The 18175-nt window shown below is 33.4% G+C and overlaps 1 protein-coding gene across 9 annotated transcripts in view; it reads left to right on the top strand.

The window, feature by feature from the left end:
* The window catches only part of Tsga10 (testis specific 10), a 113626-nt gene extending 96847 nt beyond the window's left edge, over positions 1 to 16779 (top strand). For 5 of the 9 annotated variants that reach the window (XM_069988514.1, XM_069988511.1, XM_069988505.1 and 2 more), the window contains 5 exons: positions 2678 to 2887; positions 5156 to 5358; positions 6976 to 7080; positions 7391 to 7537; positions 16100 to 16776. In XM_069988514.1, coding sequence (XP_069844615.1) covers positions 2678 to 2887; positions 5156 to 5358; positions 6976 to 7080; positions 7391 to 7537; positions 16100 to 16124 — 690 coding nt within the window. In that variant the 3' untranslated portion in view covers positions 16125 to 16776. Of the gene's footprint in view, positions 1 to 2677; positions 2888 to 5155; positions 5359 to 6975; positions 7081 to 7390; positions 7682 to 11923; positions 12042 to 16099 lie in introns of those variants that run through there. The other 4 variants (XM_069988513.1, XM_069988512.1, XM_069988509.1 and 1 more) reach the window with 3 other exon arrangements.
* Positions 16780 to 18175: the final 1396 nt, after the last annotated feature.

Below are 18175 nucleotides of genomic sequence, written 5' to 3'. Positions count from 1 at the left end.
TGATACACCAATGCCTAGCCCAACTGCTCCCTTTAAGATTGTTCTTAAACCTTGATGGGTCAGGTCTTAAGTAGCCTTTCCTATACAAGTGGTTTAGCTTTTCAGTTTAAGTCTGGCCTTTCTGAGGCATCTATAAAAAGAACACTGCTGAAGGTGTCCATTAAGGACTCACTATTCTCACAGATTCAAACTGTGTAACTGTTTATCATAGAGCTCCATATATATATATATATATATATATATATATATATATATATATATATATATATATATATATATTTTTTTTTTTTTTTTTTTTTTTTTTTTTTTTTTTTGCTGGTTGTGGGGCTTGAACTCTGGGCCTGGGCGCTGTCCCTCAGCTCTTCAGCTCAAGCTTAGCGTTCTACCACTTGAGCCACAGTGCCACTTCCAGCTTTTACTGCTTAGGTGGTGCTGAGGAATCAAACCCATGCCTCATGCATGTAAGGCAAGCACTCTACCACTGAGCCACCTTCCCAGTCCCTCCATGTATGTTCTTAACCCAGTCTTCAGGAGTTTGCCCATAGACATTCATGTCTTAGTATTCAGCAGACTCAAGACAACTATTACGTGCATTCTGGGGATCGTGTGTGTGTGTGTGGGTATAGATTCTTTATATTTATGAAACTCTCAGCTGACACACCTTGGCAAAATCACTGTACTCTGATTGGAATTTCCCTCCCTAAACAATGGACTGGAAAGTTTCTCCAGACAGAAAGCTGGGTGATCATAGGGATTGTCCTTGGTTCTTTTTCTTCTCTCAAACATGACAACTGATTTTTGTTCAGCCTCTGAAAGTAGCTTAAGCCAGGATTGTTTTTTTTTTAATGATGAGAGGATATGTTCTATCCCATTTATACTGTTGTGGAAACAGAAGCATGATATATGTTTTTTTAAAAATTTCTTTGCTCCCAGCTGTTTGTCTCGAATAAGCATCATATAACATGACTTAAAAATCCAATCCAATAATATTTATTAACTGATAAGCTTAATCATTTGTATTTATTTATATTATTAGTACATTTAGATTAAATACTTTCCTATTTATTTCATGTTTTCTACTTATTATAGTTTTTTTTTTACCTCTATCCACCACTGCTCTTAGGTTTGGAAGTTACATATTTTATATTTATTCCTGTAATGTATATTTAACAAAGTCTATTGTTAATATCACCAACTCTCCTTCTAAATAATGTCTAAGAATATTTAAACAATGAACACTCAGCTCCCTATCCCACATACTTTCTTGCTCTTTCACTGTCACACATACACTAATCTTTCATGTAATTGTTTTTATACTTCTTTAGTTTCAGCTTGTCTTTTTGTATTTCCCCAAACAATTCATTATTATGGTTCATTTGGTCAATACTTAACTGTATCTACCCATATGTTTACAAAATCTTTACTCTTCATTACTTCTTTTTTCTTTTCTTTTCCTCCATTTCTCCCTCCCTCCTTCCTTCCTTCCTTCCTTCCTCTTTTTCCTCTGTTTCCTTCCTTCCTTCCTTCCTTCCTTCCTTCCTTCCTTCCTTCCTTCCTTCCTTCCTTCCTTCCTTCTTTCTTTCCTTCCTTTCTTCCTTCCTTCCTTCCTTCCTTTTCTTTCTTTCTTTCTTTCTTTCGTTCTTTCTTTCTTTTTTTTCTTTCTTTCTTTTCTTTCTCACTATCTTTCCTTCCTTCCTTCCTTTGTTTTTAGTAGTACTGGGGTTTGAACTCAAGGCTTCAAGCTTGCTAGGCAAATACTCTACCTTGTGAGACATGCCCCAGTCCTTCATCATTGTGACTTGCATTCTATTCCTTCCAAGTTTAATTTCTTTTTTTTTTCTTTTTTCTTTTTTTTATTGTGAAAATACTGTACAGAGGGGTTACAATTACATGGGCAAGATAATGAGTACATTTCTTATCAAGCATTGTAGCCTCCTCCTTTGTTTCCCCTTCCCATCCCTTCCCATCCTTACCCCGCTCCCCACTCAATTAATTTCTTTTTTTTTATAAAGAACTTTCTTTAAACAAAACTCTACAATTCATTTTCTCAATCTGTGTCTAAAAATGACTTTGAATTACCTTCAAGACTAATTCCTTCTTCAATCTTGAAAATTAGTTTATTTGAGCATAGAGTTTTAGGCTGAGAATATTTCTTACAAACAAAAATAACTTTTGCCTTTCCCTTTCCCTCAGAAATATTAGTGTTAGAGAATTATCAGCCCTCATTTTATGATACTGTGATTGATATCAACATATAAGATGAGAACAAAACAAATGGGTCCTATGAATGAAGCAGTGGCTAACATTTTGTATTTGCCAACATTTATATTGCTGAATGGTTAAAATTGAAAATAGAACTGTAATCCAAACATGAATTATATCTCAGTTAGTTTTGGGCCTGGAAACTTTCAAGTAGGAAAGGTTTCCTCCTAAGAATATTTTTAATGGCTAGCTAGGTGACCACCTTGCTCATAAATTTTATGTAAAGAAACCTTAAACCTGAATGTATCATTTCTAGAGGGTTTCATAACATAGAGTCACCACCAGTATTTTCTATGGTCTTCCTATGGTCTAAGTGAATTAGTATTTTTTTTAAGGTTTGCCCCACTTTATGTTCCATGTTGTAGTTTTAAAAAATTATATATACGTATATTTATCAAATGTTTTGTCCTTATAGCACTTAAATGCAGAAAGGTCTTACAAGTCCCAGATTTCAACCTTACATAAATCTGTTGTGAAGATGGAAGAAGAGCTTCAAAAGGTTCAGTTTGAAAAAGTATCTGCACTTGCAGATTTGTCTTCCACAAGGGAACTCTGTATTAAACTTGACTCAAGCAAAGAGCTTCTGAATCGGCAGCTGGTTGCTAAAGATCAAGAAATAGAAATGGTACGTAATACATTTTACAAAACTTCTATAAAGAATTGCTGTTGCTAGAGGTATCTAACTCCCATTTTTTCTACGGAGAGCAGGAAGAGTTTCTCTATTTTTCTGTACTTTAATCTTATCATGCTAAAATAAATCCTTACTAAAACATTCACAAATTGCTATTTCTATAATATTACTACCATACCACAGAACAATTCTTTATAAAATAGTATAGCAAGCCATTTCTTTCAATTTAAGGTTTTATCTGTTATGTTTTAGATTTTTATTAGATTTTATTCTTAAAATATAAGGAGTAAATATATGACACTATGTTCCAAGAAATTAAAGAACATGAAAATTGTTCCTTGAATGTATACAGTTTGCAGCGACTTTTTATTAGTAGAATTATAAAGCTTGTTGACATAGCAGTCAGCAGAGTACAATGAGGTCAGAGGTTATTCAGCTAAAATTATAATGGTATTCCTTTTTTTGTTTGTTTGTTTTTTATTGATGGTCCTGGGGCTTGAACTCAGGGCATGGACACTGCTCTGAGCCTCTTTGTGTCCAAGGCTAGTGCTCTACCACTTGAAGCACAACACCACTTCTGGCTTTTCCTGAGTAGTTTATTGGAGATAAACACATAATTTTCTGCCCAGGCTGGCTAAGAATCACTATTTTCAAGTCTCAGCCTCCTGAGTAGCTAGGAATACAGGTGTGAGCCACTGGCTCCTGGCTAATGATATGCTTTTAATCTCTATTTACTAAGTTTTAAAAAATTATAATTGAGTTAATTGTATCCACTTTGTGCCTGATAGAATGCCTGCCACTGAAAATATAACATTCAAAATATATAGGCTTCTGACCTAAAAGATCTTCCAGTGTTGACATATAAATTGGAATAAAAGTTTTACTAAGAAGGCTTTGTAGAGGCAATTCTTCAGCCTGCATTATGTCTAGCTCAAAATGTTTTTCCCCTATCTTTTTACAGCTGTACTTGGCATTCCCTCCTAGTAATCTTATTTTTATTAATATCACTGGAATGTTAAGACTATCTTTTTTGAATATTTTTATTATCTTTAAGTATTTGTACAAAGGAGTTGCCATAATTTTAGGTTATACATTGAATTTTTTTGCCATTTAGCAAAGCAGTTCATATATACACTGCATCTAGATTAGTCATTCTTTTACCATCTTCACTGCCCTTTGACCCACCCCTTATTTTTCTCAATTCTGTGGTATATACAATGAATTCTTGCCTGCATTCTCCCTTTTTCTCCTCTTCATTCTTCTACCCCTCTTACCTTGGCCCGACCCTCCCCTCTTGCACAAGTACTCATTTTCATGGCATTTTGTTGGTTTTTGACTTAGTTTTCCTTAAAAAGAATTATATTATTTGAACTCTCCATAGAGTTTATTATACTTCAGTTAATTCATTTGTAACCACTTGCATACCACCTAGTGTGTGTACTTACAGATTTATAGGCACATTCTAGCTCCCACAGATAGTGGAAACCATGCAACCTGTGTTTCTTTGGGTCTGGCTTACTGAGCTTAATAAACTTTTTTCCAAGTTTTTCCATTTCCTTACAAATGGTACAAGTAGAATTCTATTGTGTATATATACTACATTTTCAAAGGGCGTCTATGCTGATTCTATATTTTGGCTAGGGTAAATAATGCTGCATTAAACATGGTTGTGCTGGTAGCTTTGGTGTGGCCTAGTTTGTGCTCTATTGGATAAATCATACATTTCATTTTTAGTACATGATTTATTATGGGATAAGGAACAATTTCTTATAGTGTTTTCTGAATATCAATATTCTTCTTTAAGAGAAATATTTGGCTTTCAGTACATAGTTTTGGCTCATGATAATCTTCAAAAAGAAAAGTTCTCTGCAGGTCTAAGCAAGAGAGGGAATATAAATCTGTTCTGTATGTTCTATATCTATACAGTACAGGCTTATAGCCCCTTTACTGAAAGTGAGAACCACAGATATTATATCAGTTGTATAGAAATCCACAAAGAAACATCAAAACTGGAAATTGAAATTGATTGCATGTGAAGTTGATGAATTAATAACTTTTCTGATGATCAGAGGATGTGAAAGTTGCATTGGATAATAAATGTAGTATATGTATTTGCTAAGGAGAGAACATAATTTCAAATTCAGATATTAAAAGTGACTGTCTGTTTATAACATACTACAAAAATTTATAAGTCCTTGATAATATATGTCAGTTAAGTGAATGAATGGAAATAAGTATAGATGTCTTTCTATTGTTATATAGATGGAGAATGAGTTAGATTCTGCTCGTTCTGAAATAGAACTCCTCAGGAGTCAAATGACAAATGAGAGAATCTCCATGCAGAATCTAGAAGCTTTGCTGGTGGCCAATCGAGACAAAGAATATCAGTCTCAGATAGCACTTCAAGAAAAAGAATCTGAAATTCAGCTTCTTAAAGAGCACCTTTGCTTGGCAGAAAATAAAATGTGAGTTGGCTAGCAATATAATAACATAAAGTAATACTTAAGTTTTTGATACTTTATGGATTATTAGAATATAATTATTATTATTATTAGAATAAATTATTTGAATTCTAAAGCTTGAATCTAGAGATTTTAGTCCCCATAATTTGCCATTAATTAAACTGAAGTACAGAAGTATTGTGATTTGCCTAAGATATAGTATTATCTATTATTTTTTCCTTTTTAAGATATTTAACTTTAATAATGCTGCTGATTGTTTCCTGTAGGATTTAGTGTATGATAGGATGTCCAATCTAAAATAATTGCTTTTAAGAAATATAAGCAGAGTAGAAAGAATTAGGCACTGGGAAACAAGAATTTGTATATTTGTGAACCATCTACTATTGCTATCTTAGCCTTTCCATTTGCCACATAATATTCCCTTATGTACCTATAAATATATACTTGATACTTGAAAGAGCGCTGAAAATTCTGAAGAAATACTAAACATTTCCTAGAACATTGATTCTGGCTTTTTCAATAATCTGTAGCAACACTGTCCCTTAGCACTTTATTTGGAGAAGACCTTGACTGGAGATTTGGGGTAAAATGTCTGCCTGGATAGTCAATAAAACTTTCTTTTATTAAACTTGATCACCTCTAACAAAAACTAATGGGAATCCTTAGCGTGTGTTCTTATCTGCCCCATCTATGGCATGCTTTCAGTAAGCCACTACCCTAGGACCTAAGACCTAGGAATAGAGAACACATGGTCTCAGCATTCAACAGCTCCTAGAAGCCCTAGGTTAGCAAGTACCACAAAACCAGAGCCTGTTTCCATCAAAAGTTGATCACTGGTGCTGGCAGATATGACTGAGTCATTTTTTTCAGTTACTGTAGCAGAGCTATTTTGATACCTTCGACCAGTTATGTGAGCCTCATTTCTCAAGCTGGTAGGAGGAAATTTCCCACCTCAAGTGGTACACTCTGTATTTAGACTGGCTGGTAAGTACCATTACTTAAAACTAGCAAGCATAATAAATTTTTCTTAATCTTTCACATTTATATTTCAGCAGTCTGTACTGACATCCTAAAAGCTAGCAAAGAGCATAGAATGTTCTGTTCAAGGAGCATTCATCTGTCACTATCGTCATGATGTGACTATCACAGGGTTTTTGAAGCATTGCTTAGGCCTAAGGAAAATCCTGTTAAACTGCAGAGTTTTTATGTTTGTAATGTTGTATATTAAAGTCCATCTTAAGTAGAAAGCACTCAATTGAATGAATAAAACAGACCATATTCCAGTGTTAATTTGATCATAGTAATGATGAACATATATGCAATACTTCAAGGTACTTCTAAAAATTATTTGCACTAAGTAGATAATATAGCTAGATAATACAATACTTCACTATACATAGAGAAATTAAAACAAAATGTTTAATTGAATAAGACTAGTTTTACTTAAGTTTTTAAAACTAGTTTACATATTTAATACATGTAAAATAAACCTGTCTATAAAAATCACAGTGTGACTTGGATACAGCTGAGAAACCATTGTCAACATAGTTTAATATACTCTAGGAGTCGCAGCCATATTTTGAGTTTAATTAACTACCATTATTATCTTCATTTACACAGGGCCATCCAGAGTAGAGATGTGGCCCAGTTCAGAAATGTGGTAACACAATTGGAAGCGGATTTAGACATTACTAAAAGACAGTTAGGGACAGAACGCTTTGAAAGGTAAGTTTATCTCTATGTAATATTTGGCCTAGAAAGCCAAGGTAAAAATAGGTTCTATTTGGGCTTTTTTGTTTATCTTTTGAGACACGTCTCACTTTGTAGCCAAGGCAGGCCTCAAATTTGTAATCCTCCTAAAGTAGTCTCCCAAGTGCTAATATATATTACAAGTGCACATTACCACATCCAGCTCTACAATAGGTTTTGGTTATCTCATGATGGATTTTTAAAGTATATACTGAGCTGCAATAATGTGACAGTTTTATTAATATGAGTGAATATGAAAATTTAAAACATCACCATTTTGCTTTAGGGAAAGAGCTGTCCAAGAACTTCGCCGCCAAAATTACTCAAGTAATGCTTATCATATGAGTTCAATGAAGCCAAATTCAAAATGTCATTCACCAGAACGTGCTCACCATCGATCTCCTGACCGAGGACTAGACCGATCACTAGAAGAGTAAGTCCGCTCAAGGATCTGTTCTCTTGAGAATATGTAGTAATATACCCAGTGATTATTGGAGCAAGTAAGGAAACATGTTTAAACATGATTGCCGGGATGTGTGGATATAAAAATAAAGATTTCAATAATTAAATTATTTCAATGTCACATGTCTGTATGAATTTTGTAAAAAAACCTTTTACTTAAAAATAATTTAAAATTTGCATGAAGTTACAAAAATAAATGTCATTTACTTAGACTTATTGTTAAATTGTTTCCCATTGTTTTGATCATATACACAGGTGCTGTCTCCTGCACTCACTCTCCTGCAGATCCCCTTCCCTCTACATGCAGACACATACATGCACAATCAATACCTCTGATTTCAAAGCACCCTCAAAAGTCTTACTTCTTTCTTCTATCGTGAGAACCCTAGTTCAACACCAACACATTCACTACATTGATGTTTTCTCATCAATGTAATTTGCTCATTTACTTAGCTCAAGAAGGTATCAGTGTCACTACAGTAAACAGACTAACTTGACTTTGAAGTTCACGATCAGTCTGCAATCCTTTATTCCTACTCCCATATACTACCTTGCCAAAGAACTGTATGTATGTAATAGGCATAGAGAGAGAGAGAGAAACAGAGACAGTCAAATACTGAGTTCAAATATTACTAAAATATTTTTCCCTTCTATTGTGGTTATGGTTATATGCATTCAAAATAACATTAGACTAAGTTGTTTCATTTTGCATTTTTTTCTTTTTCTTTTGTGCCTATCATGGGGCTTAAACTCAGGGCCACAGTGCTGTTTCTGAGCTTTCTCGCTTACGGCTAGCACTTTACCACTTGAGTTACAGCACCACTTTTGGCTTTTTGTGCTGGGCAATTGGAGGTAAGAGTCTCATAGACTCTTCAGTCTTCAGATCTCAGCTTTTTTTTTTTTTTTTTGAGTTGCTAGGATTACAGGTTGTGAGCCACTGGCACATCTTTTTCTCGTTTTAATTTATACCTTAAGTTCATTTTTGAATATATAGACTATCATGCTTTTAAAAGTCAAATTTCATTAAAAATTAGTACTTACAAAAATGTCATCTTTGCTTGTATGCCCTCCATTCTCCTCTAGGCCATTCCTTTGTAATCATTTTTATAGTAAAGTATATATAGTCCTTATTTTTCCTTTTTCATGGAAATTGGATGCTATGTATGGTTCTTTTTTTGTTTCACCGGGGCTTGCAATCAGGGCCTCTTATTTGCTAGGCAGGTGTTGTACTGATACAACACAGTACCAGCCCATTTTTTGAATTGGTTAAGATAAGATTTTGCTTTTTGCTAGAGTATGTGCCTTGATCTCTATCCTCATATTTTATGTTTCCCATCATAGTTGAGATGATAAGCCTCCTCTACTGCACCCAGCTTTTGTTTGAGAAGTCTTGCAAACATTTTGCTCCAAGTGACCTCAAACCACAATCCCATTACAACGTTCTGAATAACTAGCAGGTTTACAGATGTAAAACACTCAACATTTAACAGTGTTCCCTTAACATCTTCTTTCATATTGATTCATGGAGTTTTTCTTTATTCCTTTTTTAGGACTACTTAATACTCTATTTTTTGAATGTACCATAGTTTTGCAACCAATCTTTTATAGCTGGACGTACATATAATTTACAATAATTTCTACTAAGAAACAAGGCTGTCATGGATAATTTGCATATATGTTTTCATATAACTAGAGAAGTATCTTCAGAAGAAATTCCTAGACATGGGATTTCTTGGTCAAATACAGATGTATTTATATGTATACTTAAGTAGTGTTAAATCTCCCCCATACATGTGGTACCTTTATTACACTCCTTTCAGTGTATGAGTGTCTGTTTCTTGTTAGCCTTACCAGCAGAGTACTATATTGTTAGACTTTGAATTTTTGACATGATGGATGAGAAATGGTATTTCAATGTAGTTTTGAGTTTCTGTTGCTATGATTCAAGTATCTTTTAATAGGCTTAATGACTTATTTAAAAATATTTTTCTGCATTACCCATTTCTTTTACTAATGGATTTTTTATCTTTTTGATAAATTAAAAAATAAATGTTGGAGATTATCCCCTTATCAGTGATACATACTACAAGTTTGTCATTTTTAATTTTAATTGTACTTGTGATTGTTTTTTCTATATAAATGTTTTTATTTTTATGAAGTCAAATTTTAAAACATTTTTCTTGAATAATATGGATGTATATTCATAGTTAGAAAATCTGTATACCCAGATAATATTCACCAGCGTTTTCCTCTGTTACATAGTTTTATTTATTTATTTTTAGTGGAACTGGGGTGTGAACTCCTAGCCTTGTCCTTGTTAGATAGAGCTTAAACTGCTTGTACCATGCTCCCAACCAAGGAAGGCCTTTATGGCCTTCCTGGCCAGCATGGACAGCAATCCTCATACTTTATGTTTCTCACTGTAGTTAGAATAACAGGCACATACCATCACACCTACCTTTTTATTGGTTGAGATGGAGTTCCATAAACTTTTTGCCCAGGCTGACTTTAAATCTATTTCTGTTTCCCTAATAGCTAGGAATACAAGTATAGTTTTACTTGTCATGTTTAGATGTCAGGTTCACTAATAGTTTGTGTATGGATTGGAGATCTGTTTTTTTTCCAAAGGATTATCCAGTGGTCCCAAAATAATTTATTTATAAACCTCTGTCCCAGTGATTCAAGTCTCTTTCTGAACTTTCTGTGCTGCCTATTCATGTGCATGTTCCTACACTATTTTAAACTTCAAAGGTTTACTTTTATAGAACTATTGCCCAATAGTATACTGGTATATAGGTTCTACAAAAGAGGAGGAGAGAAGCCCCATCTGTAGCAATTAGTTTCTATTATGTAAATTCTTCCATCTAACAAGCTGACAATGGCTTTAACCATAAAAATCACAGAAGTTTTTGATATTTACAATCAGCTGCATGCCAGTCCTAGGACAGCAATGGGCATGTGCTGCCTAAGACCTCTTCCTGTATTTTTTGAGTTTATATTTCCATGTGAATTTTAGGGTCATCTTGTCTAGTAACATTTTGAAAACCATTTGAAATTTTTCTTAGGATCACATTGAGTTTACAAATTAAATAAGGGAGAACTGATATCTTGATAATATAGGGACATCCTAATCAAGAAGAGGCGTTGTCATTTTGTTCGTTCAGGAATTTCTTGCGTTTTTATTTACATTGGTTTTGGACATTCTTTGTTAAGGTTATTCTATTGTAGCTGTTGGTTATTGTAAATGTTGATTCCATTCATTATATCTTCAAAAGTACTATTTATTTTTTAGTATATATTTTTATTGTAAAGATACTGTACAGAGGGGTTACAGTTACATGAATAAGGTAATGAGTATATTTCCTATCGAGCATTGTTACCTCCTCCTTTGTTTTTCCCTACCATCTTTTCCCATCCCACCTCCCCAACTCCCCCCCCCCCCACAAGTTGTAAAGTTCGTTTTCAACATAGTGTCTTGTATAGCTTATTGCTACAATGGGTCAACCTATATCCTTATGTCAGCATTTTGTTATTTCCCTTCCCTTTCCCAAATTACAAAAATGTATATACAAGATGCAGGGCACTGGAATCAAATACAGTGAAAACAGGGGTTGTACCATGGGGGAAGAACATACAAAAGAAACAAAAAAATCACATACTACATTATAAATACATTAGAAACAACAGCAAGAAAGACAAAACCTCTTGTGTCCCTATCTTGCCCTCAGTAGATGAATGGATCAAGAAAACGTGATATAAATATATATATATATATATATATATATATATATATATATATATATATATATATATATGACTTCTATGTCTCCATCAGAATGACATCGCCCCATTTGTTAGGAAATGGAAAGACTTAGAAAAAATTATATTAAGTGAAGTAAGCCAGGCCCAAAGAAACATAGTTCCCATGGTTTCCCTTATCTGCAATAACAAGTATATGTCTAGGACAAGCAGAAAAGGTCAAAAGCTTTGTACATATGACCATATAACATGATGCTAAGTGAAAAATATTATTTTTGTGTATTACATTTTCTATGCTGCTACTTTGCTAAATTATTTTATTTTGTTGTTAAGTTTTTTTTTTTTCCTGGTCCTGGGGCTTGAACTCAGGGCCTGGGTGCTGTCACTGAGCTTCTTTGTGCTCAAGGATCGTGCTCTACCATTGAGCCACAGCTCCACTTGAGTGGAGTGTTTATTGGAGATAAGGGTCTGACATGGACTTTTCTGCCTGGGTTGGCTTCGAACTGTGATCCTCATATCTCAGCCTCTGAGTAGCTAGAATTACAGGTTTGAGTCCCCAGTTCCTGGATGTCATTATGTTTTGTCTTTTATTTTCTAGGTTTTTCTAGGTGTACTGACATGTCATCTGTAAAGATATCTCCTCAACCCTATTTTTATGTCTTCAATTATATTTTGTCAGCTTTTGAAACCATGTTGGAACTATCTGAGCATTAAAGATTTGGTTGAATTCACTTGTTAAACCACATAGCTTTTGTTATATTTTTTGTCTGAGTATTTCCTAGATAATTTTATGTTTATTCTCTGGGAATCTATCTTTTTACAAAGTATCTTTATTGTAAAGCTGATGAATGGGGGTAATGAGTAAGGTAAAGTAAAATAAGGTAATTAGTGCATTTCTTTTTAAACACAGTTACCCCCTCCCTCATTTTCTTATTTCTGCTTACCCTTCCCTACCCCCCCCCCAACATAGTGTCTAGTGAGTACCATTGTTGCATTAGTTCATCCTTTGTCCTGCTGCTGTTTCTGTGATTCCCTTTCCTTTCCATGGATCAGATAAACTTATACAAGGCAAAGGGTACAGAAAACTAAAACAGGAAAAAAAAAGAAAAACTGCATACAGGACATAATAAGAGCCTCTGTTTCTAATCCTTGGAGTTCATGTCGATACTCTACATTATACCTGGTCCTGTGTACCTAGCTATTGGGCTAGTGAGATCCCCTGCTAAGAATATCATAGACATGGAATCTATCTTTTTAAGCTATTTTTACTTTCATTGGCCAAAATGTACTCATTTCACCCTGTTTTAAATCTATTTGAAAGTATAGAATCTTAGAACTTTTCAAATTTCTTCTGTATCAATGATCATATCCTTCTTTTCATGTCTTATTTGTATCATGTACTTTCCCCCGCCACATACTTTTTTCTTGATTACATAAGGTAGTATGGTTTGTTTACTCCGTTCATTGCTTCAAAATATTGGAATTTTCAATGACTAGTTTTGATCTTTTTATTGTAATATACTTTCTTTTTGTTATTTATTGTGTGTTTCTTTTTTTATGGTCATAGAGCTTGATTTTATTTTACTTTCAATATTGCTGCGTTTTTAAAAACCATCAATAAGTTCAATTTTTTAAAAAATCAAGGATACACACATTTTTATACTCCTAAAGTGATTCCACAGTTCTTTAGCAGTTTTTTATAACAGATATTTTTAAATTTTAATTTTATTGTTAAGGTGATGTACCAAGGAGATAGATTTTTTTTTTTCTAAGTCTTGGGGCTTGAACTCAAAGCCTAGGCGCTGTCCCTGAGGTTCTTTTGCTCAATACTAGCATTCTACCACTTGAGCCACAGCACCCTTCCAGCTTTTTCTGTGTATGTTGTACTGGGGAATCAAACCCAGGGCTTCATGCATGCTAGGCAAGCTCTCTACCACTAAGCACCTTCAGAGGGAATAGTCTTAATTGTTCATATTCTCTCTCCATATAAATACCGATGATCATTGTGTCTAGTGAATATTAGCGATGAAAGATGTTTCCTGTGTTTTTAATTAATTCAAGTTTTCCACTAGCTTTTGTGTTTGGAAGTTCATTTATTGTCACATTTTATTTTATTGATAGTTTATTGATTTTATTGATATAGGTGTTATTGATGTAGATATTTTGAGGTTGTGTTTTTTTATTACTATTTAAAATGTATTCCACAGATTTGGATATGTATCATTATTATTTTCCTGAATTTTTAAAATTTGTTTTTATGTTCACTTTTTCCATAGTGATGATAGAAAAGCACTTAATTTCTAGGAAGAAGGGTTTTTATTCTTTTGTTTCATTTTTAATTTCTGACATTATTGAACTGTGGTTATTATCATTAGCATTTGTATTGTATAAAACTTATAATATTCTTTAGGTTTTACTAAATGACCTTTTATGAATAATTATGAATAATTAACATACACTTGGGAATGTACATTCTTTCTTACGAAGGTATAGTATCCAGTAGATATTGGAAAACTTTACTTTTATTATGAAAACTTTACTTTTATATCAGTGCTTAATTATTTTATACTTGACCTTTTTGTACTGAAAGTAATGTTTTAAAATCTCCTATTAGGAGTAATTTTTACTTTTTGTTTCTATAAAATTCTATATAAGTAGCCTGCTTTTGTGTTTATTGCATAGATAGATAGTCTGGTAGACATCCTTTATTATGGACCAGAGTTTTCATAAAGTATCATTTTCAGATCCATTCACATTTTTGTTTGGTACTATGATGTTAGAGTTCACACTCCTGTTTTCTTATTGTCTCCATTTACCTTTACTTAGCTTTGTGAATTCCTGCATTTTAAATATACCTTTTTTTATAAGATATGGATTTGAGTTTTGCTACATAAGGTGTGTGTGTGTGTGTGTGTGTGTGTGTGTGTGTGTGTGTGTGTGTGTGTGTGTGTGTGTGTGTGTGTGTGTGTGTGTGTGTGTGTGTGTGTGTGTGTGTGTGTGTGTGTGTGTGTGTGTGTCCATATGTGTCCCAGAGCTTGAACTTGGGCCTGGGTACTGTTCCCTGAAATTTTCCATTCAAGGCTAGCGAGCTACCACTTGAGCCACAGCGCTACTCTGTCTTTGTGGTGGTGAATTGGTGATAAGTGTCTTATGGACTTTGCTGCCTGGGTTGGCTTCACATCCATGATTTTCAGATCTCATTCTCCTGTATAAGCCATTTTAACATATTTTTAATAGGCAAGTTAAAATCCTTCACGTTATTGATATGACTTATGTTTGGCTGTAGTATATTACTACTACTGTCAGCATCTTGCAATATTTTCTGTGTGTCCATTTGATTAGTCTTCTTTGATTTTCAGTAAATTACTTGCGATGTTTGGAAAGATTTTTACTTTCTTTTAGTTGTTTCCTTTCATTTAGTAATATGCCCTTACTGCCCTTAATTTTTTACTGTCAGTTTTAGATACTGCCCTTTGACAGCTACCCATCATCTGCAATAGGCAATAAGTTTAATTTACTTTTCTTAACCACTATTCTATTTCTTGTACTTCTAATTTTTCTTTTCTAAGTTGATAGTGATCTATCTATCTATCTATCTATCTATCTATCTATCTATCTATCTATCTATCTCTCTCTCTCTCTCTCTCTCTCTCTCTCTCTCGTGTGTGTGTGTGTGTGTGTGTGTGTGTGTGTGTGTGTGTGTGTGTTTGTGTGCGCCTCTGGTACCTGACTTCCATTAAGCATAACATGTTAAGATTTATCCAGATTGTTGCAGGATTAGTTCTTGAATGTTCCTTTTAATTGCTGAATAGTACTTCAAATCATTGTATGGATGTGCCCAAATGATTTTTTAAATGATTATAACCCTGGAGATAGTTCCTAAACTACAGAGTTTCAGACATCCTTTCCTCAACTTCTAAATAGTAAATCTTACAAACCAATAAATTGGTAATTGGTATTCTTATGACTGATAGTGTGTAAAAGTCACTGATGTTCTTTTTTCACATGTGCATATTTGTGTGTGTGTACGTGTGTGTGGCATTTTAGCAGTAGCAAAGATACTGAATTGTTACATCAGAACTAAAAGACTCACTTATAACTAGTTATAATTGTGGTCTTTTTCCCTTCCCCTATTGGCTATCATCCAATGTCTTTTCTACTGCTAGAATTATATCATTTTAAGGATGTTATATAAATGAAATGGTAATTCCATTTCAGACTGGAACCTTTTGAGATTTTTTTATTCAACGTAATACTCATTATGCCCATCCAAGTTTTTTTATACAGATCAACAGTCTATTCTTTTTTATTGTTAAATAATATTCCATGATCAGGTGCTAGTGGCAGCCCAGGCAGGAATGTCTATGATATGCCTGTCTACAATTAACATAAAAAAGACAGAAGTGATGCTGTGGTTTAAGTGGCAGAACACTAGCCTTGGACAAAAATGCTCAGGAACAGTGCTCAGGCCCTGAGTTCAAGCCCCATGACCAGCATAAAAAAAGGAAAAAAAGCATTCCATGGAGCTGGGAGAGAAAAAAAAAATTCATGGTCTCACTATGTAGTTCAGGCTATCTTTAAACTCACCATATGATTCCTTGAACACACAGTCCTTCTGCCTCTGTCTCCCAAATGTTGAGATTACAGGTATATGGCATGATGGCTAGCCAAAAAAAAAACCCCAATCTTAAGTTTTGCCAAAGTAATTCTAGAATGCATTTTAACACATGATGGGTTAAATAGGTTAAACAGCATTATTTTTTTTCTCTTATAGGAATCTTTGCTATAGAGACTTCTGACATGTAGTAAGATTCTTCACATCCTTGGAAAGGTCAAAGTTACAGACGGATTTTTTTTTTTGCTATATGATTGCATTTATCTTTTGAATGCTTGACGGTGTTAAATTTTATTAATTTTGTGCTTCTGAATCTGTTCTCATGTGCCATATTGCAGTGATCTGAGATGACATATACAAACAAAAATGCATATGGCTCTTCTATCCATACAGTAATAGTGAGTGTAAAATCTGCTTACTTCACTATTGAACACTGTTTTGTTAACTATCCGGAGTAAATAAAGAAGCTTAAAAAAAAAGAGGGAAAAGTGTTTTTACAAAACTGATTTCCTTTACTTTCTTGGTATCTCAAATTACTGGTTGGTTAAATTTTTTCTTTGTGATTTATGTTTTCATGGCCTGAGAAATTGTGCCAAAATAGGCAGTTTGACAACACTGGCCTGGGACCCAATATTGCATTTTGGAACCAACCTGACATAAATTCCATGCCACAGTCTGACTTCAAAGCAGCAGAAAGAGGAGTGTGTCAGGGTTTTAAATCTGTACTATTGTACCATTCTAAAACTAATTAACATGCATTTTCTACAATTGTGTTTACTTCTATTTTTAGAAAGGTAGGTGATGATATATCTGTCAAGAATGTAAGATCTTTAAAAATTTGTATTTTTAAGAAGTTTTCTTTAAAATATTAAAGTACTGCAATCAACTTAATTGCCATTTTATTTATTATTTGCTTATAGCAGCTGTCTGTAATACAGAAAGTTGATTGATGTTCTTTTCTTTTCCTTTCCTTAAAATCTACTTAATCTCTTTTCTTCCCATAGGCTTTGGTTGATTTAATGTTTCTATTAGAGCCTGAATGCCATTGTATTTTGCTGATTTACTATTTGTATTCCTGTCATTTTAATAAAAACAGAAGTCCTGTCATTAATAGTATTATATAATGTAGACAGTTTCTCATTTTATATAGTCATTGTTCAACATGATGATAGTGATTTAGAATAGTGCCCAGATACAGATCTTGTTTAATCATTAGTATTCTGATATTTAACTGTAAATTAATGCTATTTTTTTAAACTTCAGGTTTACTCATATAGTTTAATTATAGGTTGGTAAAAATAAATAACAAAATAAGATGTCTATAATGATTGTAAAGAATAATATGCAAACCTAATTGTTCTAATATTAAGTAATACACTTAAATTTACAAAATTAACCATTACTTGGTTGCCCAGTAACCTTAGTACTACATCATCACAACACTGATTTTAGTCTGTCACCTAGAACCACCAAAGAGTTGAGTACCACTTCTGATATACACTTATGTGAAGAGGCAGGATGCTAGGAGACGGATGTATGAGGATCAGGAAGAAAATAGGTAAGAAAATATTTCCCCAGTTGATTAAAAGTCTATGACTCTTATACCAGTAAGTATAAAATATTTAATGGAAAAATTGTATGGTAGCATAAAGAGGCCAACATTATACAGAGGCAGCAAAAAACTTCAATTGTGTTTTATATTAAAACTTCAATTGTGTTTTATGTTAAAATGTCAGAGATTTTTTTTGCTGTGCTAATATTCAAGAACATTCGTTGTTTTAAATTATATTCTAATCACTCTGACATAAATGTGTAATAGCTTATTGATATAGTTGAGACTGCCTAGAGTTTTACATTACCAAAGCTATACCAAACATATATTTTCTTGGATGACTAAAAAAATCTAACAGTTTTCAGTTTTCAAATATGTTTAGTACAAATATGTTTAGCTAAAGTAAGGGTGTTGTGAAGGGAATGTGTAATTTAAATACCAAATTTGTTATGTAAAAACATTCATTGAAGTTCTGTGCACCATCATGAGTCTCTCTCCACCCCCTTTGGTTAATCTAAGTTATCATCCAACTTTTTGTTGGAAGTAGAAGCAATCCATTTGCATGAGGATCTATAACTTTGTAAGCTATTGCTTTAAAGGGAACAGATGTTATCTCTTTGGTCTTTAGAATATTACTAGTGATAATATTATTATTCAAACGTTGGTACAATTTAGGAAGAACA

This window comes from Dipodomys merriami, unplaced genomic scaffold (assembly GCF_024711535.1).
Source record: "Dipodomys merriami isolate MVZ:Mamm:240054 unplaced genomic scaffold, mDipMer1.0.p SCAF_36, whole genome shotgun sequence".
Taxonomy (NCBI): domain Eukaryota; kingdom Metazoa; phylum Chordata; class Mammalia; order Rodentia; family Heteromyidae; genus Dipodomys; species Dipodomys merriami.
The sequence above is the reverse complement of the archived record's forward strand: the minus strand, read 5'-3'. Positions and strand labels throughout refer to the sequence as shown.